The sequence below is a fragment of the Macaca fascicularis genome, chromosome 14 (genome assembly GCF_037993035.2).
Source record: "Macaca fascicularis isolate 582-1 chromosome 14, T2T-MFA8v1.1".
In the NCBI taxonomy this organism is placed as follows: domain Eukaryota; kingdom Metazoa; phylum Chordata; class Mammalia; order Primates; family Cercopithecidae; genus Macaca; species Macaca fascicularis.
In genome coordinates, this window is record NC_088388.1 from 113165309 (window position 1) to 113187807 (window position 22499).

The 22499-nt window shown below is 49.8% G+C and overlaps 1 protein-coding gene across 11 annotated transcripts in view; it reads left to right on the forward strand.

The window, feature by feature from the left end:
* ZBTB16 (zinc finger and BTB domain containing 16) overlaps window positions 1-21350 on the forward strand; it is a 197119-nt gene extending 175769 nt beyond the window's left edge. For 6 of the 11 annotated variants that reach the window (XR_012423717.1, XR_012423712.1, XR_012423718.1 and 3 more), the window contains 3 exons: window positions 7847-8017; window positions 12906-13073; window positions 15711-16044. Coding sequence is in view for 5 of the 11 variants with exons in the window: in XM_045370983.3 (XP_045226918.2) it covers window positions 7847-8017; window positions 12906-13073; window positions 15711-15940 (569 nt within the window). In the remaining 6 variants the exon portion in view is untranslated. Of the gene's footprint in view, window positions 1-7846; window positions 8018-12905; window positions 13074-15710 lie in introns of all 11 variants that reach the window. The other 5 variants (XM_045370983.3, XM_015435741.4, XM_005579695.5 and 2 more) reach the window with 1 other exon arrangement.
* The last annotated feature ends 1149 nt before the right edge of the window (window positions 21351-22499 follow it).

Consider the following 22499-nt stretch of genomic DNA (forward strand, 5'->3'; position numbering starts at 1 on the left):
AGGAAAAAGAGGCAGAGAAGGCTGGATAAAGAGACCGAAAATTGACAAGGATGAAATTGACAAGTGATGCTAAGGTTTTTGGCTCTTGGCTTGGTTTGGGAAGATGTAACTGAGTACCTCAGCAGTAGGTGACTCTATACACAGGAGACAGACACCCATGCGTGAGCTCAAAGCTAATTGAGTTTGAGACAAGCCTTCCAAGATGGTATCTTAGTGTATCCTACCCTAGTAAAAGCAACTGGGGAACTTGTCTCTCACTCACCAGCAGCTGATTGGAGTTTGCAGGGTTCAGTGGGCTGATTTGGCCTTCAGTGCCCACATAGCTAGCCTTCTGAGGAACGCTGGGAGTGCAATAGTGCATCCTAAATGATCCTGGAACTCATGCTCAAGAGGACAACCAGAGAAATAAAGAGAGGGCTGTTGGCCCTTAAACCAGTAGATTCCTTGAAAAGGAGCTGAGCCCTAAATGATAGCACAGGGGAAGTCAAACTGGAGGAGCCACTCAGATTCAAGGGCTGGACTTTGTTCCTTTCTGTCTATTCCTCACCTCACCCCAGCCTTCTCCATCCTCTTAAGATGCAGACAGAGCCTTCCTGCCTTGGGTAGGAGTCAACCCGGTGCTGCTTGTCTCTGCCTCTCTGTCTTGCAGAGTGGATGGTGCAACTCTGCTACCTTTTTCAGCAGCACCCTGGGGGCAAAGGGAGGAGAATATGGGCGAAAGGAAAAGGCATCAGTTTATGTCAAGGTTTGAGTGTGTGGTCACGAAGGTTGCCCATGCTGGAGATGTTGTCTTAGGAAAGAGTCATCCCCAGGATGTCAGAGGGAGCAGAAAGACATATCTGAAGGATTTGGGGGCTAGGGGTGGAGGGAGGGGGGAGTTTCTAGTTTAAATCAAGGTTTTCACACCCTCCTAAATTTGATATTTTCTTTCTGTGGGGAGAAGAAGCTTTCGGGGTGGCAGGGTTGGGTGAGGTTGGGTAGGATTGGACATGAGAAGCCCCTCCGGGGTACATGTGCACGCACACACACACACGGGCATGCACACGCCCCAGCACATGCACACACAGCAGTCCCAGCCTGCTTACCAAAAAAAGCTGGAGTATATTTAGATCCCTCTGCTCCTTTGATTAAGAAACTGCTTATAGCAGGAGATAATAAGAGCTTTGCTCCAAGAAGGTGTAGCACCTGAACATCTTCTCCAGCTGTGTACCCCTCTGATCCTCTTCCTTCCCATCTATTAAAGAGATAATTGGTATGGAAATGGCACAGGTGTAAACATGAGGGGTTTTGTGTTTCATAATTTCAGACCCCGTCATCACCTGGGTGAAATATCCTAGGTCTATGTCACCCCTTCTGCCTCTATTCCACCCTGGCCTGGCTTTCTCCCTTTCTCTCTTTTTCTTTCATTCTCCCTTTTTTTTTTTTTTTTTTTTTTTGCTAAAATTAAGCTTGTTTTAAATTGGAAGACTTTGAGTCATACATGCCCTATAGTCAAAACTGGCTGTATTGGCACTCGGGGGTCTGGTGTGGGTCACCTTCCCTGGAGATACAATTTATGCAAATGTGGTCCCAGATATTTGCATGGACCCTGCCCATATTACTAAGAGTCATGCTCCTTGAGTCTTGATAGCGTCATCCTTTTCACATGCATCCCCTTTTCCTACTTCGGATTCCCTTTGAGCAGATACCGTGGGAGTCCAGGCTAAGACTGAGTCCCATTCATTCTTCAGAAGAGCAGAGGTGCTAATTCCTTGACCTGAAAAATTATTTTCTTGGGTAAAAGCTGACTTATATATCTGATTTACATTGAAATGTACAGATTGTTAGAAAGCAATACATTTGTAGGATTTACATAATCAAAAACATTTGTCAGTTTCATCCTAACAGGATTATGAAGTTAGGGCTGGAAAGGGCAGATTAGTTATGAATTCTCTTTCCTAGATGAAGAAACCGAGGTTAAGGACAACAGCTGCCTGGACTAGGATCACAAATCCAAGAAGGGCTGCACCTCTGGGCCAGAATTGGGATCTTTGTACTGTTTCACCGTATAATATGGCAAAACCAATCCTTATATGGTCTGGGTCTTTGCTTCTGAGCAACAGAGCTCAGACATGGAGTAAGAACTAAGGAGTCCTGTCCAGCCCACCAGACAGACACAGGAGGCCTCACTGAGATCTGCCTGTGGGTCACTTGTCATTACTGATTTCCAAGGAGAGTGGTTGGATGCTCTTAGTCGTGGTTTCATTTGTGGACTGTGGTCTGAACTTTCCGCATCCCTAGCCCTCTGTCTGTACCATGACTCTCCTCGTACCTCCTCCCCCACCCTTTGTAACTGTCTCACAGCCCCTTATTTATTTACTAATTCAACATGCAGTTATTAAGTGCCTACTCTATATCAGGCCATGTGCTGTGTGTTGGGGAATATAAAGATGAATACAGTAGTTCCTACTTTGGAGGCTTATAATCTATTAGGCAGAGCTGAAAGTCCAAAATAAATGCAATACAGGGCTGTACCACACCAGATACAACAGTGAGGGATTTCAGAGGAAGATGGTGTTGTTGGCACTGAATCCTAAGTGGTGTAATTCCTCAAAGATGCCTTCTCTAGGCTTCCCAGAAAGCAGCAGTCCAGAGACAACAAAACAGCTTAGGCATGTGTATTGTGCAGGGCTGCCATGACTCATGCCATGACTCACGATCCAGGTTGTTCACGGCACAGGGGTACCCAGCTGAGGAGGAAAGAGCCCAAAACCCAGCCCTCTCTGTACTCACCAGGTCTGTGGGGCTTCCCAGAGGAGGAGACATGATTTTCTAGTTCAGATGAAGGTGTTGTTTGGCTGGCATTGGCTCTGTGACCACATTATAAAGTTTTTTCCTGTGGATGTCTCATTCGATGTTCTTGATGACCACAATATGGTGGATAAGGAGCAAATGGATCTGGCGAAGTAAAATGACTTGCTCAGGGCCACAAGGCAAGTATATGGGAGAGCTGGGACCCCTATGCTTCTTTTCCTTCCCCTGTGTCATGCGGACCATCTGACTTCTGAGGGTCTTGTTCATCCAGTCAGAGCACCTCCCCTCTCCCCACTGGCACCAGGCCTGACGTCTCTCCATAGCAGAGGACAGAACCCAGGTGTTGAAGGGAGCAGAGTGTTCCAGTGCTTCCAGGCCCCCCTGCCCCGCTGCACATCTCACTGCAGCTAATGAATTGCTAATACAATTTTCGAGATAATTTTATTTCCATAGTCCCACATTTTAATGTGTTTCCAAAAGCTAGCATTTATTTGCTTAATCTCCCAGTGTAATAGAATCTGCCCTGACTCATCATACATGCGAACAATCAGCTAGGCTGAAACAGCAGCAAATTGTTTAATAACTCACATCTAGTCTCTAGATTTTTAACTCACATGCACCAATAGCTTTTCTTGTGTCTCATCCACATCTCCCCCGCCCTTTCCCTTTTTTTTTTTTTTTAAATACTTTTCTATCATCATAGCTGTTAGTCTCCAAGCAGAAGAATGGGGGAAGTGGATGCTGAGTCTCAGAGGCCCCCCTTTCTTCCCCTGGGAGGCTTGGTTGGTGGATACATGGCCAAGGAGCACCCCTGCACCTTGTGGAATGTCCCAGGAAAGGGAGAGAGACCACTGTAGGGACATCATGGCATTTCCTTTCCAGGTGGTGACCATAGAACTTCCAGCCTGTTGGCCAGGTGTGGAACTTGCCATCTGGGATTTTGTGCATGCCACTCCTCCCTGGCTGTCCCACCTTTCTAGGATTTTCTCTCTCCCCTTGCCCTGGCAGCCTCTGCCCTGGTCTGGTCCCCACCCTCCTCCAGTGGCGCATCAGCCCTCTCGCTGCTTCTCACCACTTGCTGCTGCTGTTAGTCCCTATGTGTGTCCAGAGTCACTGGCTTCAAACACAGGTCAGATCGTGCTAGCACCACTCGTCTTAGTCAATTCAGGCTGCTATAACAAACTGCCACAGACTAGGTGGCTTATACACAGCAGACATGCATTTCTCACAGCTCTGGAGGCTAGGAAGTCTGTGATCAGGGTGCCAGCATGTTCGAGTTCTGGTGAGGGTCCTCCTCCTGGTTGCAGACTGCTGACTTCTCTGTGTCCTCACATGGTGGAAGGGGCTAGCTAGCTCTCTGGGCCCTCTTTTACAAGGATACTCATCCCATTTTAATTACCTAATTATCTCCCCCCAGGCCCCATTTCCTAATACCATTACCTTAGGGGTTAGGGTTTCAAAAAAGGAATTGGAGGGGGACCCAGACATTAGGATCCTACCAACCCTTGGTCCTTTCCTGGCACTGCATTGCCTGTAGAATCAAGTCCAGTGTGTCCTACCTGGCATGTACAGCCCTCTATGGTCTGACTCCCATCTCCCAGCTTGTCTCCATCCCCAGGGCCTGACCTTGGCCCCATCTGCTCTGACATTTGCCAGCGGTGTCTCTCTCCTTAGCCTGGCACATGTGTCCCAATTTCTTGTCCTTTGCTTCTCAAACACTCTTTACTTGTAAAAGCCTAACTCAAAATCTCAGAAGCTCTTGGAGTCGCCCTGCCTTACCCTCCGGGTGGTTGTTAACTCAGCGTCTCCCACTAGTCTGGGACCCAGTTTCTCTGCTCAGCCTCAGCCTGCCCCTGGTCACCTAGCACAGTGCCTGCACTTGGCAGTGGCTCAGTGAGTTGGCTGAATGGACATGAAGTGGGTTCAGGCCACCCTGAGAAGTAGGGACAGCATAGTGGGGCAGCATCTAGGGGTCTTGGGAAGACCAAGGGGGCAGAGTGCCGTGGTCTGCCTTGCTGGGTGATATTGACTCTCAGAGCACCTCTGGGTCTGGCTGTGTAGGCTGAGATGTCCCACTGGCAATGCCATTCATGTTCGTCTGCCCAGGTTCCTTCCATGCAGGGGATCTCAGAGGATGCATAAGGAGGAGTCTTGGCTCTTAAAGGGCATGGCTGACCCACAAAGCCTACTCAATCCTACTGATTTAAGGTAGCTATTTGAACACCTGGCTTAATTTGGGCTCTCTGTGGGGTGGGGGTTAAGGGCAGAGAGGGGGTAGATGCTGGGGGCCCTCAAGGTGAAGAACTGGGGGCCACTGGGCACAGAACGCATTGCAGATGCACTGTGCTCCTTTGTAGGTAGGCCAAGCAGGGAGGGATATTGAAGACTCACTGTCAACTCTTGGCACTGCTTCTGTCCGGAAAGATACATCTCTCATTATGTCCCCCTCCAGCAAGTGGAGCTGAATACCCTACTCAGCATTTCCGAGAGATCTTGGTGGCTCCCAGTGGGATTGCACGGGCTCAGAGAACTATGTCTTGTGACCCAGCCCCAGCATCCGCCTACTCCTGGCCAGGGGCTCTCTAGCCACTGCTGGAGCTGTACTAGAGGCAGGGGTGCTCTATACTGTCCTTACCGGGCCTCTTCCAGGGTAAGCACAGACAGGTGGGCAGCTGGCCCCAGAGGCAGCATTGAGCCCAACCCCGTGGTTTCTGAAAGCAGACACACCGAGATATTTTCAGATCCCAACTCTGCCTCTTTCTGTGTGATCTTAGGCAAGTTATTTAATCTCTCTGTTTTCCGCTAGTAAAAAGGGGGATAAGAATGCCTGCCTTGTAGGATTGTAAGTTTTAAATGAGCTGACAACATAGAAAAAGCACCTAGCATAACACCTAGTTTTGCTCCCCTTCCTTCCTGCTTTTTGACAGCCAGGAGAAAAATCCAGTGCTGGCTGCTATTTCCATTCCCTGCTCAGCCTTCCTGATTGCTGGTGAGATGGGGTGTGGCTCCAGGTGCTTAGACCTCAGTGTCTGCAAAGGGAAGGGGTATCAGGGTGAGTATGAGGGGCACAGAAGTGTAGGGGACCGTGAGAGGTGGACCTTGCCTGCCTACTAGTCCATCCTAACCCAGCAATGAATGGGACAGAGGTGGTGAGGACCAGGCCTCTCCTTGCTATCTCTATCGATGGGCCAGGAAGGCAGGGAGGTTCTTCGTGCCATCCCTTCTCTTCCCCCTACCTTCTACCAGACACTTCTCAATTCCATGCTGAGCAGCCCATGGCTTCCAGCAGCCAAAGCTTTGCCCCCTGCCCCCACCCACTCTGGACTGGGCTGACAGATGCTAGGCCTACTTACCTTTCCTGCTTGTGCCCCCCACACAGGGGACAGCAGTGTGGGGCCAAGTGCAGGTGATATTGCCCAGGTACCAGCACAGAGACGTGCAGATGGGCCTGCCAGGGGGCTCCTGTGCTCAGGAAAACAGAGCCCAAAAGGCTGGGCACCGAGCTGCCAGTTAGGACTCACACACAAGGTCAGATACTTCCTCCCGTGGTGCTGTAGCTGGAAATTTCGGCCATGGCTCCAGAGCAGCATCAGAAAGGGGTTGGTAACAAACAGAAAATAGCAGCCTATATTTGTGGGGTACTGTGGGAGTGAACAGCCAGTTAGAATTAAATGAAAATCTCACATCACTCGCTAGCTTTCAATCATTTGACAGTTGCCCGTCGGGTTTGGGATGGAACCTAAAGCTCTTGACGTGGTTTGCAAGACCCTGCATGGCCTGGCCCTTACCTTTCCCTTTAGCCTCCTCTTCTTCTTCCCTAGCTGCACTGCACCATTCCTCTGTCTGATCCTCCCACCGGCCACGTTCCCCTTTGGCCCAGAGTGTTCACAGACACTATTCCATCTTCCGGATCCCGCCATTCACCTTCCGGATTCCGCCATTCACCTGGTGTTCAGGGTAACGTCGGTCATGAGAGCAGGCACTTGGCATGCTCTTCCATGGTTATATCCCCAGTGCCAAAAAGACAACGTTACTTGTAGAAGGCACCAAGTAATACTTGTTGAGTGAATGAACCTAAGATTCATGCTTTAGTGAGTGGAGAAGTAGTTAAAAAAAAAAAATCAAAAACAAAAACAGGGTCTGTATCTAGTCTTGGGAAAGCATTAAAATCTAGGGTGCGTGGGTGTGAATCCCAGCCCTGCCACTTATGAACTCTATGGCAGGAGTCCCCAAACCCTGGGCCATGGCCTGTGAGGAGCTGGGCTGCACAGCAGGAGGCGAGCGAGTGAAGCTGAGCTCCACCTCCTGTCATATTAGTGGCGACATTAGATTCTCATAGGAGCATAAACCTTATAGGGAACTGTGCATTCATAGGATCCAGGTTGCACGCTCCTTAAGAGAGTCTAATGATTAATGCGCTTGAATCATCCCGAAACCATCCCCCCACCATACGTGGAAAAATTGCCTTCCATGAAACCAGTCCCTGGTGCCAAAAATGTTGGGGACTGCTGCTCTATGGGATTTTGGCCTAAGTAGTTAATCTCTCTGTGCCTCAGTCTCCTTGTCTAAGGGGTGAGGATAACAGAGGCTAGCTTTTGGAGTTTTGGATTTATATTAGTTACGTTAGAACAATAGCTGGCCCGTGGTATCTTTGTCATTGTTTGTCCTCACAAGGTCTACCTTGCCTCCCCCACTTTTTGCCCCAGACTCTGCGAAGTCCATCTGGTATGTGCCCTCTTAGTATTTTGCTGCCTTTTACATACTGCCCGATACAGTTGCACATTACCCTTGCTGTTGTGATGTATTTGATCAGTGTCTATCCTTCTCCCACTAGACTTTAGCTTCCAGAGCTCAGGAACGACGTCGATTTTGCCCATCCCTGGGGCCACATACTGGGTGCTCAGTGTTGCACAGCCTGGGCCAACTCTGGATTTGCCCCTGAGCATGGGGATTTGGAAGTGTGAGTCCCGACACTGGCTCTCACTCCAGATGGGTAAAGAATGCGCCTTGTGTTCCCAGCCTTCTGAGGCGCCCCTTTTCCTGTCTCCCACAGGCACTGACATGGCCGTCTTCTGTCTGCTGTGTGGGAAGCGCTTCCAGGCGCAGAGCGCACTGCAGCAGCACATGGAGGTCCACGCGGGCGTGCGCAGCTACATCTGCAGCGAGTGCAACCGCACCTTCCCCAGCCACACGGCCCTCAAACGCCACCTGCGCTCACATACAGGTAGGTCAGTGAAGCTGATGGGTGGATGGGGTGTCTGGGAGCCAGTCTCTATATTTACCTCCAAGGACGTAAAGTGGAGGTGGTGGGCTGAGTCAGCCCTCAGTCCTTCTGCTCAAGGCTTGGACATGCAGGGGCTGCCTGGCATGCAGGTAAATGTGGACAGTTCTCCCAGTCCCCTCCTGCGGACCGTTGGTTCAGAGTCTTTCCATGTTCAACACAGGATGCTCATTAAAACGGCAGGCTCTTGGGTCCCACTCTCAGAAACTTTTATTCCGTGGGGCCAGGGTGGGTTCCCAGATGCAGCATTATTAGTACGTATTCCCAAGGGATTCTCATGTAGGTAGACCCAAAATGAATTTTGAGAAAAACTGACCTGCTGGGTCTCTTAACAGTGTGTGCCCTGCCTCCCACCACTCTTGATGCCCCTCCACGCCATCCATACAGATTTCTGAAGTCAGCTTCGGGCTTCTGAGGGCAAGTTGAAGAAGTCCTACTTTCCCCACAATAACAAAGGCCTGTACTTGGACCTTAACCCTGTTTAGGGAAGACAAGGAGGGCATTTAAACGATGAGCAATGAAATATTGCTTCTCAGCCAGTTCCAGGTGATGGGACAAGGGAGGGGTTATGAGCTAAGGAGGCTGGGCCAGGTGCCCAGAGGCTGGCCATTCCCTGCCACCAGCCTCTAGGGCTTCAGGGATGGGGACACTTGGTCCCTGATGGTCAAGAGGCATTTGCTTTCCTGCAGCAGCCCCCGGTCTTCCCTAACAGGGGAGTGGATGGCTTAAATTCCTTATTTTCTCTATGATGAAACTGGGGCTCTGCTGACTGTACCTGGGTAAAGGAATGCGCATTTCTGAGTCTGCATGTGTCTCTGCCTTTGTGTGCTGTGTTTGTAGGGAGGGTTGGGGTCAGGTCTCTATCTGGGTATGTAACAGAGCATATACTCATAAAAACCTCTGCATGCCATGTAAAGAAACTACTGTAGGCCCTCTCCTCAGTTTGAGAGTCTTGTCACAGCTCAGAGATTGAGTATGCAGACCAGGTCTTGCATGGGTGGCAGGCTCTGCTAAATAAGGGAAGAGCTTTACTTCTCAGGGACCGAGCTGGCCTGGCTTGCCAGCAGTAGGTATCCTCGTTAAGGAGCCTTCCTGGCTCTCACTTCTGGATGCCATTTTGTTCAGGGGAGCACATTGCCTTAGCACCACCGGATTTGCACAGAACTACTTAAAATTTCTGGGATAGGATGGAGGTAGGGCCCAGAGGGGTGGGCTCAATAAGAAGGGCCCAGGAGGGTGGGATGTTGACAAGGACTTTCTCTGCAGCGACTGCATAAGCGTCTCCCCTGCAAGAATATGCACCTTCCTATGAACGCCTCCTTCAACGGGTCCCCAGGTTCATTTGGTCTTATGAAAGATGGCTAGATACCTTTCAGCCACTTCGGAGCATGCCACTGGGTCCAACCAGTTGGCTTCATGTGACTTGAATGATCTCAGTCCTGCTAAATCCAGCCAGGATATGCCCTGCTCTGTCCATGCCACCTTCTCAGAGCTCAGATCTGAAAATGTCACATGCCCTTGTGTCAGTCATGGCTCAGATCCACAGGGAGGGGCTGTTTCCAGAGTTAGGGAGAAGCCCTTGCTTATTCTAGGAAACACAGAGCATGTGTGCTGCCTGTGCACACACAGAGAAACACCCATCAATTTTCACACCAGTGAGGCACTGTGCACACAAGCCATATACAGGCTGTGCACACCCCACACACAATGCCTCATTAATATTCCGTTGTTCTTGGCCCATTTGCTGCTGGGGCCGGGTGTTTAGCATCAGCAGCTGTGTTTGGTAGGTTAGTCCAGCCGTGCTCTTGGCATTGATGGATCCCTGATTCACACGGCTCATCATATAATAAACTCTCAGCTGTGCTGAAGGGAGGGGCCAGGAGGGAGGGGCCTGAAGAGCCAGCAGGATGGGGCTGGGGTGGGGAGGACGACAGACACTGGGCTTGGCCAGTGCCAGAGAAAGCATCAAGTAAGGACAGATTTGGGGGGGGGGAGTGGGGGGGTCACAGGTGCACCGGGCAGGCTGGAGGGGGCTCTAATTAGTCTCGTTTGTCCTGCACTTAATGTCAAGCTCATTAAAGAGGCTACAGAGTTAATCAACATACCACAAATTGGATTTTGAGTTCTGCAGCCAGTTTTGTGTACATTATGGCCACACTGACACAATCAGCTCTCAGGGTGAGGATTTCACGCCAGGTGCGCACCGTGCTCCCAAATCGGGATGGGGATACGTGTGTGTTGGTGACTTTTCTTTTTCTTTCTTTCTGTTTCTTTTTTTGTTGTTATTTTTCCTTCTAAATTCTTTTTATTCTTTTCCCTGGGCAGACTCAGGAGATTTCCTATTTAAACTCATTTAACATGTGCTCCACTTCATAATTAAATTCATAAAAATTGGATCAAACAAACTCCTCTGTCTTAACCCCTTGTTTTTTTAAATTGTTAGGGACCCCTCTGGAGGTGAAAGGCACAGGCAGCTGCCCCCCACCCCCCCACCGCTGCCTTCCCCCCAGCTGGGCGACTGCCGATGTACGTTTTAATTACCGGCTCCGGCTGAAGTCTCACGTGGCCTTGGCTTTATTTATTTATTTATACCTTAATGAGGATACTGAATCTTTGATTAAAGTCGTAATCGTTGCCGATTCAGTAAGGAGGGGGAGTTGGATGTCAGACCAGACGGGACTATGAGTGCAGACACACAGAGAGAGTGGGTTCAGGCGCACGCACACAGACTGGCCCTTACTGTGTTAGACACACAACTAATTAGTACCAGGGTTTGCACAGGCCTCCGCTCCCCTTGAGTTTGATGGGACTAGGGGCCAGGAAGTCCCATGGCTCTTGACAGTGAGGATGGGCAGGTAGCAATTTTGAGAACCCCAGGCCTTGGCCCATCCCCAGATCTGCAGGTGAGGGACTCACTGGCTGAGCCTCTGAGCCAGTGCAGCACCCCATAGATTGGGGTGAACTGGTGTCAAGGCACGATGCCACTCTTTGAGCTTCTTCCATCTGATTACTTGATGGAAGTGCCCCTCACATGGCATGGGTGCTTCTTGCAAATCTTTCACCCGTGAGAAAGTCACTGATCAGATCCCAGCATCTGCTCCCCACAGAGCCTTACTAAAAACCCCTCAGAGCCATCAGAAGAGATGAGAATTTATGTGGGTACAGGGGCCTAGCTTTGGGAGGGGGAGCTTTGGTTAGTGGCCCGAGGAGGGGAGAGAGAGGAGAGAGTAAAATATCATTTTTAAAAGGAAGTGAAGGCACAGGCATGCGAGTCTATAACGAGAAGGACAATTTATGCCCAGGCACGAGCGCAGTTTGACATGGGGATAATGAAAAAACGTAGGTCATTGTGGATGACTTAAACCTTCAGCAGCTGAAGAAAATGTATGAAATGCAGAGGACATTACACGGTTGGCAGCCCCGCACATCTGCAGAGGGACAAGTGAAATACAGTGGGCCATTCTTTACCATAAACTGTGGTTGTTGGAGATGCAGCCCAGAGAAATTGTAATTACAGTGACAAGACGAATCAGCGATATTTAAATATTCATGAACAAAGTCTGGGGTGATCAATCTATCTTTATTGTCTGTGCCTTCACTCCTGTAATAAATAAGTAGCTGGAGTCCTCACCTTTCATCCCCCAAGTCCCCCACTTTGGGTATGAAAGGCAAGATGGTTATTCTCCACACCCCAGCCTCTCATGCTCTGGAGATTTCAGAGTGGGATCCTCAAAAAAGAAAAGGCAGTTCTCTCCAAGCTTCATGGATCCACCATTTCCTGAGTCTGTTCGGGATCCTCCCTGTGCGATGCACTGAGACTCCAAAGATGGGTGAGGCTTGCTTCTTATCCTGGTGGTGCTTCCATGCTGGAGGTAGGGTGGGCAAGCCAGTAGATACAGCACAGTGTCAGCAAGCTGACAAGTATATGGTACCCTGACTCCAGGGCCAGACCCAAACCTGAATCCCAGCTCAGCTCTTCACTTGCTATTTCACCTCAGGGATGATGTTGAAGCATCTCCAAGCATCTCATTTTTTCTCAACTATAAAATGAGAATAATATCTTTCTTTAAGGTTGTTGCCATGATCACCTTATGCGATCACATCACACATCTGAGTGCTCAGAAAATGTGGGCCATTTTAATGCGAAAGTGTGATAAAAATTATACCACACGAATAAAAGAACAAAATTCTGGGCATTTCTTCTCTTTGGGGACACAGAGGAAAGTGTGATTCATTCTGCCTGGAGAATCAAAGGGAAGCGTCCACACAGGGGTATCATGAGCTGGGCTTTGAAGGATGATTAGGAGTTCACCAGGGAGAAAAGAAGAAGTCGAGCAGAGGAAACAGCTATGTGAGACTGTGGAGGAAGGAAATTGGGGACTGTAGAAGGTATTTGGGGAACAATGTGAAGTTCCCAGAACTGGAGAGATTTCTTTGAAGGTTGAGGAGTCAGGCTGGAGTGACTTTCACTCTTAACCTAAAGGAAGGGGAGAAGAGGTCATCTGAGAAGCAAGATGGTGAGGTCTCATGTATCCACATGAGGGCTTGCTTTCTGGGGACTGCTGTCCATCCCTGAACCAAATGGGCTCTCTTTTCCCAGGACTGGCCCTTGCCCCGCAGATGATCATGGGCCCACAGTAAAGTGTGGACATGTGTGAACACAGGTATTGCTTGTTTATTCAATGGAGGTGTGGCCGTGGATCCCTAAGTTGTCTTTGGAGGTGGTGAATACAGGCCGTCTCATCCTTCTCATGCACTGAATGTGCCCTACTGGCCCCTGAGGAGGGGGCAGGGAGAGGCAAATGCCTGATCCAGCTGCTTGTCTCCACAGGCGACCACCCCTACGAGTGTGAGTTCTGTGGCAGCTGCTTCCGGGATGAGAGCACACTCAAGAGCCACAAACGCATCCACACGGGTGAGAAACCCTATGAGTGCAATGGCTGTGGCAAGAAGTTCAGCCTCAAGCATCAGCTGGAGACGCACTATAGGGTGCACACAGGTACTGAAGGCCAGGGAGGGGTCTGAGCTGGCTCTGGGACCTGGGTGGAGGTGGGAAGCAGATGGTCTCCTGGAGAAGCCTAAGTGAGGATGATCCCAGGCTGAATCAAAGAGTAGAAGAGGTTCTATTAAGGGCTGGTATGATGACCTGAGGGCCACCACACCCCAGTCAAGGTGGCCTGAGGGCCACCAGTCAAGGCCAAGGCAGACATTACTAATCAATCCCAGCACACTTTCCAATGAGCCCCCACCAGCTCTCCAGGCAGCTATACCAATAGTTCAGAGGTGACATGCAAAATGATGTCTGTATATGAGTCCTAAATTAGGGGTAAGTTGGTCCAGTTAGCTGGAAGCGAAGGTTAGGGGTAATTTCATGTTACTCAAGGGTTACAGTAAGAATTAGGATGCATTGAATCAGGTTATTATGGAAGTTGGGAAATTGTAAAGTTAGATTGTGTTTGGTTCTGAGATTAGAAGAGCAGATATATTTAATAATCCCTATATGCATATGATGTTTTACCATTTCAGAGTGCCTTCACATTTTTTTTTTTTTAGACAGAGTTTCGCTCTTGTTGCCCAGGCTGGAGTGCAGTGGCATGATCTCAGCTCACTGCAATCTCTGCCTCCTGGGTTCAAGCAATTCTCCTGCCTCAGCCTCCCGATTACCTGGGATTACAGGCGTGTGCCACCATGCCCGGCTAATTTTGTATTTTTTTTTTAGCAGAGACGGGTTTGCCATGTTGGTCAGTCTGGTCTCAAACTCCTGACCTCAAGTGATTCACCCGTCTCGGCCTCCAAAGTGCTGGGATTACAGGCATGAGCCACCGTGCCCGGCCACATTATTGTTTGTATTGGAAAAAGAAATGTGGGCCACTGCTTTTCCTGAGGTCAGAAGACAAAAGAAGTGAAGGGTCTTCCACAGTGTCCGAGGTTGGGGGCAGTGGAGTATTGGAGCTTGCTTGTGAAAGCTAATTTTTCACATTTCTTCACAACTTCAAGTTCAGCGACATCACCTTAGTTGCTTAAAATTGGCCCTGGTAGGAGTATTCACATCATAGCAATCAGCAGATGCTACAAACCAGGGCTTTTTAGAAAGCCAGTTGTTAAACATTTACCACCAGCACATTGCTGGTTGTGGGGAAGGCTGATTTACAGAAGGGTAAGAGGTGGTGGCACATGGAAAACAAAGAAACCCCTCTGATCGGGGGGACAGCTGTCCTGTCCAGAGGAAGGGGGAGAGGTGGCTTCAGGCAGGTCCTGCTGGCTTAGAGGAGAGTACATTGCCTTTGGAGGAGAAGGGTGGACAGAAGGAGCAGTAAGCAGAGCTACGTGTTGTCAGAGCTCAGTTTTCGTGCCCCAGTTTGAGCCCCCAAGGACAGGGTTGGGTGTCCATTGCTGACACCTATAGTGACCCAGAGGATTTCCCAGAGCCCTGGGGTTTCCTTAGCCCCTTGTCGGGGATGTGACCTGGCAGGTGGATCATTAACTGTATTGGCAGTGACTATTGTAAATAGCTGGTCGATGGTTAGATCACTTTGGCTGTTCATTACTTCATTATTTGCTGGGGCCTGTGCACGGAGGAGTATTGATAGCGAGATGGCTGGCCAGTTAATTACTGTATTGAAACAAGGTTCCCTCACATCCTCTGCTCAGCTCTAGGGGACTCTATGGAAGGAAAGTTGGGGTATAGAAGGCTAGGGTGTGGCTGTGTACTCCCAGGTTCTTTATCCTTCCCATCCCACCCCACCCCCAATTCTAGCCTCAGGAGGGAGGCAGGGTCCAGGGCAAAGTCTTAGCAGTTTTAGCAGGATAGGCCGGGTGCGGTGGCTCATGCCTATAATCCCAGGACTTTGGGAGGCCGAGGCAGGCAGATCACTTGAAGTCAGGAGTTCAAGCCCAGCCTAGCCAACATGGTGAAACCCTGTCTCTACTAAAAATACAAAAATTAGCCAGGCATGGTGGCAGCACCTGTGATCCCAGCTACTTGGGAGGCTGAGGCAGGAGAATCACTTGAACCCAGGAGGCAGAGGTTGCAGTGAGCTGAGATCGTACCACTGCATTCCAGCCTGGGCAACACAGTGAGACACCATCTCAAAAAAAAAAAAGGCTTTAGCTGGATAGAGGTTCCCAGGTGCGGCATATTTGAAGGACTGGGTTCCCTCAGTTTTCCACCACCCCTGCTCCCCACCATCTGTAGCCCTGAAAGGTCTCAATCCACCTGCTCCCTGGATGGAACTGCGGCTCGAAGAGCCATTCCTGAGGACCGTGGGGCCTTTCTCTTTCTAGACACTCATTTTCTTAATTAGAAAGGGAAAAGACTGTGGCCTTAGGAGAGTTAAGAATAGTAAGACAAGGAACTGGGCAATCCAGTAGTCAACTAGCTACATGTAGCTATTTAAATTAGTTACAATGAAATAAAATCAGAAAACTGTAGAGCTCCAGTCGCACCAGCCTGGTTCATAGCCATGTGTGACTGGTGGCTGCCGTCTTGGGTGGTGCCTTCATTGTCCCAGAAAGTTCTGTTGGAACAAGCCCAGCAGGAGGAACCCAGCTTCCCTGGCACACCTGAGGGTGACATGGTGCCCTCACCGCCCTCTGTCTGTCCTCACTTTCTCCTGCCCTGTCCCTCTGCCCTCAGGTGAGAAGCCCTTTGAGTGTAAGCTGTGCCACCAGCGCTCCCGGGACTACTCGGCCATGATCAAGCACCTGAGAACGCACAACGGCGCCTCGCCCTACCAGTGCACCATCTGCACAGAGTACTGCCCCAGCCTCTCCTCCATGCAGAAGCACATGAAGGGCCACAAGCCCGAGGAGATCCCGCCCGACTGGAGGATAGAGAAGACGTACCTCTACCTGTGCTACGTGTGAAGGGAGGCCCGCGGCGGTGGAGCCGAGCGGGGAGCCAGAAAGAAGAGTTGGATCGAGATGAAGGAAGGACTATGAAAAATAAAAAAGGAAAAGAAAAAAAAAAAGAGAAGGAAACGGAAACCTGATAGCTTTTTGGCCTTGGATTCTCTCTGGGCTCCAGATGACCTGGATGCCAAGCCACTGCCCCTCCTCTGGGGGCCTCCACCCTCCTCTCCCGGCTGGAGGTTTGCCTGATTTTCTGGGATGGGGTGGGGTATTTTGTTCACTCAAATGGTGGCACATTTTTCTCCTGCCTTCACCCAGATCTTCCTTTATGTGTCCAGAAACGGAGGCTAGAAAGCAGGTGAGAGGTCCTCTGATCAGAGCCACACAGTCTCTGCCGGCCTTGCTCCCGCAAGACCTCCAGAAGATGAAGGCAGGGAGGAGGGGAGCCAGAAGGGTGCTCCCCTGCCGATGGGGCTGGGCTGGGTCACTAGCTGCTCAAAGTGGCAGCTCTAGTTTGCTGGCGGCCGACTGGGGAGAGGAAGGGCTCTGTTTCTCTTCCCACCACTCAGCCCACCTGCTGCTTTCCTCTGCTTTGCCACATCTGGGTGTCCCCTGGTGGTCTCTGAGAGCCTCTGGACCCCTGCCCCTCCCCCAGCTCTTTGTTCCCAGCCTCCCCTTGACTCCTGTCCTCCAAGTCCCAGGGGAGTCTCAGCCCCTCAGGGACCTGGCGGTGTCTCCATCCTTCTCCAGTTCCCTAGTGGGACAGCTGCCTCTGACTTCAGAGCCCCTCCTTCCCTCAGCTTTCTGAGAATACAAAACAAATCCAATACCCCACCCTAGTCCAGGCCCATTGTGAGCAAGATTCCTGCTGCGCTGCTTCCAAAATGGAAAAGCATCACAACTAAATACCTAATATTTTACCAAACAAACCACAGTCCCTACGTGGCCCTACTTCAGTCCCAGGAGAAGGAATCCATGAAAGGGCTGATGTTCCAAGGGAAGGTTGTGGATGTCTTTCTCTAGAGGGGCCCTACACCTGGGGAAGAGGATACCCAGCCCGTGGGGTGACGGAAGCTGGGCAAGGGAGAAAGTTGTTGAGTCACACTGAGGACCCTAGATGTAGTGAGCTCAGCAAGAAAAGCCAGGTCCAGAGAGAGTCACACAGAATTCCTGACTCACAGCGCTCCTCGGTCCACAGTGGAGAGAAGGAGGAGCAGAAGGAGGAGGAGGAGCAGCAGGAGGAGGAGGAGTTGAAAGCGCTTTGGCCTTGTGTTATGTTTTGCTTCTTTTCTGTGTCTCCTGTTAGCACATTGTACTTGAATTACCTCAGTTTTTTGTGACCTCATGAGCTTTTTTAACCTCTGTATCTCTTTTTTTGGTTGGGGCTTGGAGGAATGGGGAGGGTGTTCTTTTCTGTTTCTTGTGTAAATTAACAGTTGTTTTTATAGACTTCAGCTGGCCAAGACCCTCCCCGTGCCCCTGGAGACCAGCCTCCCAGCTGGAAGGAACTGTGCAGGAGGAGTTGATACTCAGGATCTGAATGTGAGGGCCGGGGAGGGCAAAAAACGTAGGTGGGGAGGGGATGTTGCATTGGGGTCCCATGGTCCCCAAAGGGCACTAGGGAGTCACTATCGGCTCCGCCGGTGCACGAAGTCACCTGTGGCCACCATCCTTTCAGCCTAAAACACTCTGGAGAGAATCCCACCTTTCTTACAAGTTGCTGGGCCATTGAGGTTTGAGGGCCTGTGTTTGGATCCTTGCAACTGTGTGGTCTCACCTCTGTGTGCATTCTCATTGCCAGGATTGGTCTATTTTCACGGCTGGTCTTTGGGGAGCGGGGCGGGATCCAGCCTTTGTTTTGTTGTGTTGGGGCGGGGGTGTTGTTTTTCTAAAAGCTACCTCTTATGTTTGTCCAGTTGTTCTTTTGTTCCTTTCCCGCCTCCCACTCTGCTGCTCTTCCTCCCTCTTTTCCCCAACCTCCCCCAACCCTCCTGAATTTTGGAAAGCACATTTGCAATATTCGTGTTTGCTTTGGGACGGACCCTCCGTTTCATCTCATGCTTTATGTGTAAGAGTTTTTTATTGTTATTTTTTCTTTCCTTTCTCTCGCCGAGAAAGTTGTGGCTGCGTTTCGATCTTAGGTTTTACAAAGTGGTTTAGGGAAGCGGTTTTGGGGAGAAGGATCACGAGGAATGTAGGGAAGCCGGAGGGATGGGTGCTGCTGTGACGACCTGCCTGTCCCTCGGCCCCGGCCCTCCTGCCCTCCCCTTCAATCTCATCCACCAAATCTGAAGGCCTTAAAATTGTGTGTTGGGAGGATGCGAATTGGGAGGACGGTGTCACTAGACTGTTGATTAGGGATGATGAAGTAGGGAGGATGCTATTTTGCAACTGTAATAACGACTTAGTGTTTTGGAAAGGAAAAGAAGTTAAACTTGAAATATGTGACTAGAACAGTTGTCATGTTTATAATGTGAAAAGGGTGAAATCATTTGGGGGAGGGGCCGTCTGTAAGAAATCAGTATGCACTATGGCTTCCTCCTCTGGTCTGGGAAGAAGCAGGGACTGGCTGGCCCTCAGGGGATCTGTAAATCCCAGAAAACAGTATTTTTAACAGCAAGATGTCATTCAACATTGGTGGGGAAGGAAGAGAAAAAATCAAACTATTCCATAGAACTAGCTTACCCCCTCACTCCCTTGCCCTTCCCACTCAGCCTGGGCCCCTCCCCCCTCCATTCATAAAAGCTGAGAGGGTTGAGCTAATCTTTACAAATTGTAATATTTTTGTAGTATCTGTTAGTTCCTTCGTCAGTTCTGCAGAACCTTGCCCTTTCCTTTTGTAATGTGAATAGGAAGACAAAAGACAAAAAAAAGTCCACCACCACCAAAATATCCCTTTGTACATGTGTGTGCGTGTGCGTGTGTGCTTTGTGTGTGTGGTTGTGTGTTAAATCATGCAGTATTGTCGTAATCTGGTGTTGCAGCATTGGATGGTACTAAATCAGCACCCGGACGCCCCGCCCAACCCGATGGGCCCTGCAGACCCCAGTAGGGAGGTAGGGGGAGAGCTCAGAGGAGTGTGGTTTCTGAGGGCTACTGTTTGGGGACACCTCTGAATTTGCTGTACCCTCCTCTCCCTGTGAAGACACCTGAATAGAGTCTAACATGCCTCTTCTCCAACTTCCTACCCACAACAACAGAACAGTTCTAATGTTGCAAGGCCTAGTGGCCGGGGGCAAGCTAAGAGGCTGTCTGGAGGCTTTATATGTGTCTGGAGTTGAGGGGAGAGGAGAAGGGTAGAGGGAGGTCTCTCCCCAGGTGGGATCTGAATATCTGTCCTCCCCTCCTCTTGGCGCCGTCTGACTCCTTTGGCCACCTGGCTGCCTTTAGCTGTGGCACTGCTGGCAACCCTGCTTGCTACTGCCTTATCCAGCACAGTGAAAAACTTCTCCAGCCTGGCAAGGCCACGTTGGCTAATAGTCCCTTTCCCGTGTCCAGCTCCTACAAGTGTGTCCCTTAATGCGTTTGGTGACATTTACACCCCACTCATGTGCTCTTTCCCTGTTCACTCCTTCACTCATTCAAAGCATTAAAATCCTATGTATATATAGGATAGACAAATATATAGATATATAGATATATATATAGAGCAAGAGATTGATATAAAATAGTAAATATCATTGCTGCTTTGGGCTGCTTTGGAGGAGGAGGCCATGAATATGGGGAAGGCAGATCTGGGGTGCAGGGGTGGGTAGGGAGGCTGGGGGACCCAGTGATTCAGTACAATCCAAGGGGTGCAACGTGGGCTTGTTTAATCTTTGTGCCTGAACAGTTTTTCCATGTTGAGAAAAAAAGAAACAAAACTGCTGCAATTTTTCACAAGTGTATGGTACCTTTCTGGATGCTATTGGTACAACTGCTGTGGACGGAAGAGGGCCGCTGAGCTTACCTCCTTATAGAGGAGTGAGCAGAGGTGGGGCAGCCTTTCGACTCTGTCCATGAAGGGTGGCAGGGTCGGGGTAATTTTGGGGCCTGTTTCCCGGCAAGCCGAGCTAGGGTGAAAACTGGGGGTGCACCAGGATGTGAGACAGAAAAGCAGAAGATTAGACTCTGTCCATTCACTTTTCCTAGGCCCATCCTGTGGTCATCTTTCCCCCTCCCATCTTACCTCCTCCTTTCTGGAGCCTCTGCTGACTTGGCTGTAATGGTGGCACTTACCTGGATATTTCAGTGGGAGGACGAAAAGCGAGACTCACCCTATGTGGTGGGACGGATGGGGAGAGGAAAAAGGCAGAGATGGCCAGGAGAGGGGCGCAGGACAAACCAGAGAGGTTGGGTCGGGGGAAGAAGGCAGGGAGAAAGAGGGGTGCAGGCCCTGCAGGCCGGTTAGCCAGCAGCTGCGGCCTCCCTGGGCCCTTGGCATCCCACTTCGCAGACAGGGTACCAGCCTCCTGGTGTGTATCATAGGATTTGTTCACATAGTGTTATGCATGATCTTCGTAAGGTTAAGAAACCGTGGTGGTGCACCATGACATCCGACCCATATAAATAAAGATAAATATATATATATATGTATGTAAATTATAGCACTGAGGGCCCTGCTGCCCTGCTGGACCAAGCAAAACTAAGCCTTTTGGTTTGGGTATTATGTTTTGTTTTGTTATTTGTTTGTTTTCGTGGCTTGTCTTATGTCGTGACAGCACAAGTGCCAGTCGGATTGCTCTGTATTACATAATAGTGTTTTTAATTCATCGATGTTCTAGTTAATGTCTACCTCAGCACCTCCTCTTAGCCTAATTTTAGGAGGTTGCCCAATTTTGTTTCTTCAATTTTACTGGTTACTTTTTTGTACAAATCAATCTCTTTCTCTTTCTCTCCTCCCCACCTCTCACCCTTGCCCTCTCCGTCTGCCCCTCCCGCCCTCCCCTCCTCCCTCTGGCTCCCCCTCTCATTTCTGTCGGCTCCATTCTCTCTCCCTCTCTCCTGCCTCCTGCTGCCCCTCCCCAGCCCACTTCCCCGAGTTGTGCTTGCCGCTCCTTATCTGTTCTAGTTCCGAAGCAGTTTCACTCAAAGTTGTGCAGTCCTGGTTGCAGCTTTCCGCATCTGCCTTCGTTTCGTGTAGATTGACGCGTTTCTTTGTAATTTCAGTGTTTCTGACAAGATTTAAAAAAAAAAAAAAGGAAAAAAAAATAAGAAAAAATGAATTTACTGCTGCAGGTTTTTTTCTCTCTCCATGTGTCACTAAGTGAAGTTTGTGCCTTCTATAGCAAAGAGAATATTTTTTACATCCTACTAACAGTAGATTTTTTTGTAGTGAACATTTTTTGTATTTTTATTTATAAGTCTCATAAGAAAAATAGCAATGTTCAGTTGTATACCTTGAATCTGCAGTTAGAAGAGAATAAAGTTAATTCAGTTGTCTCTCGCTTGAAGCGTCCCACCTTTTTATTGAAGTACTTGGTTTTTTTTGTCTTTTTTTTCTTTTTGCCTTTTCTTGTGTGGGGAACACGGTAGAGGAATTAAGATTTCTGTGTGGGGACTGGGAAAAAGAAAGTTCTGTATTACACATATTTAGCCTTATCTATGTGTCACTTTTATGCCACATTTACAAGGTACATACACACTGAATAACATTCTCCTAATACTTTTTACTTAAAAAAATTGTTAAATACATGACTATCATATGATCCTTGGTACAGGGTGCTAGGTAGACACTCGTTCACTTATTCAGCAAGACCACCGTGTACCAGTTACTGTTGTTGGCACTGGGAACTACAGCAGGGGACGAAACAGACAAACCCTGGCCGCCCTGGGGCTACCATGCTAGCAAGCAGCTGAGTCGGAGTCCGTTGCTATGTTAGGATAACTTGCTCAGGATTGCACGGCTGGTGAGCAGCAGTGAGAACTCCATCCACCTCTCCTGACACCAGGTCAGGGTCCTTTATTCCAGAGCTCCCAAAGCAGGAGTCTCCCGTCTTAGTCTTTAGAGAGACATTTTCAACTGACTCCTTAGCAGCTAAGCAAGCTTCAGAAATGTCTCAACAAGAAGCTTCCACACAATCAAAGGTCCCTGCCTGCGTCTGTAGCAGCCAAGAGCCGTTAAGAAAGGAGATTGGAGCAGGTGGCCTTGTGCAGGGGAGGGGATGGGTGGGAGGCGGCCGTGCAAGCTCCGCATTGTCATGGACAGAATAAAGGATTTCCGCAACACTCGATGGGTACGATCCCTCCCTGTCTCATCTCCCAGTGTCTGGGCCAAGCCCTCTTCTCTGGCCCTCTCCCTGTTCCTCTTATCGGGGATGGAAGCATCACTCTATCTGTAGCTGTAAAACCAAAGTCACTCAATCCTAGACATGGTGCTTCAGCACCTCTGCCTGAGGCCGTCCTCACTGTCTGTCTCTGACCAAAATAACCCCTCTCCTCACAAGACCTAGGGGACACAGCCATGATTCTTGTGCTGGGTCCCGCCGGTGTGGTAAACCCATGCCAAGCGTCAGGCCTGGCCTCCAGCATCACCAGGAGTTGTGGGGAGCCATCACCCCATGCGCCACCACCACCACCGCCTGGGGAACCAAAC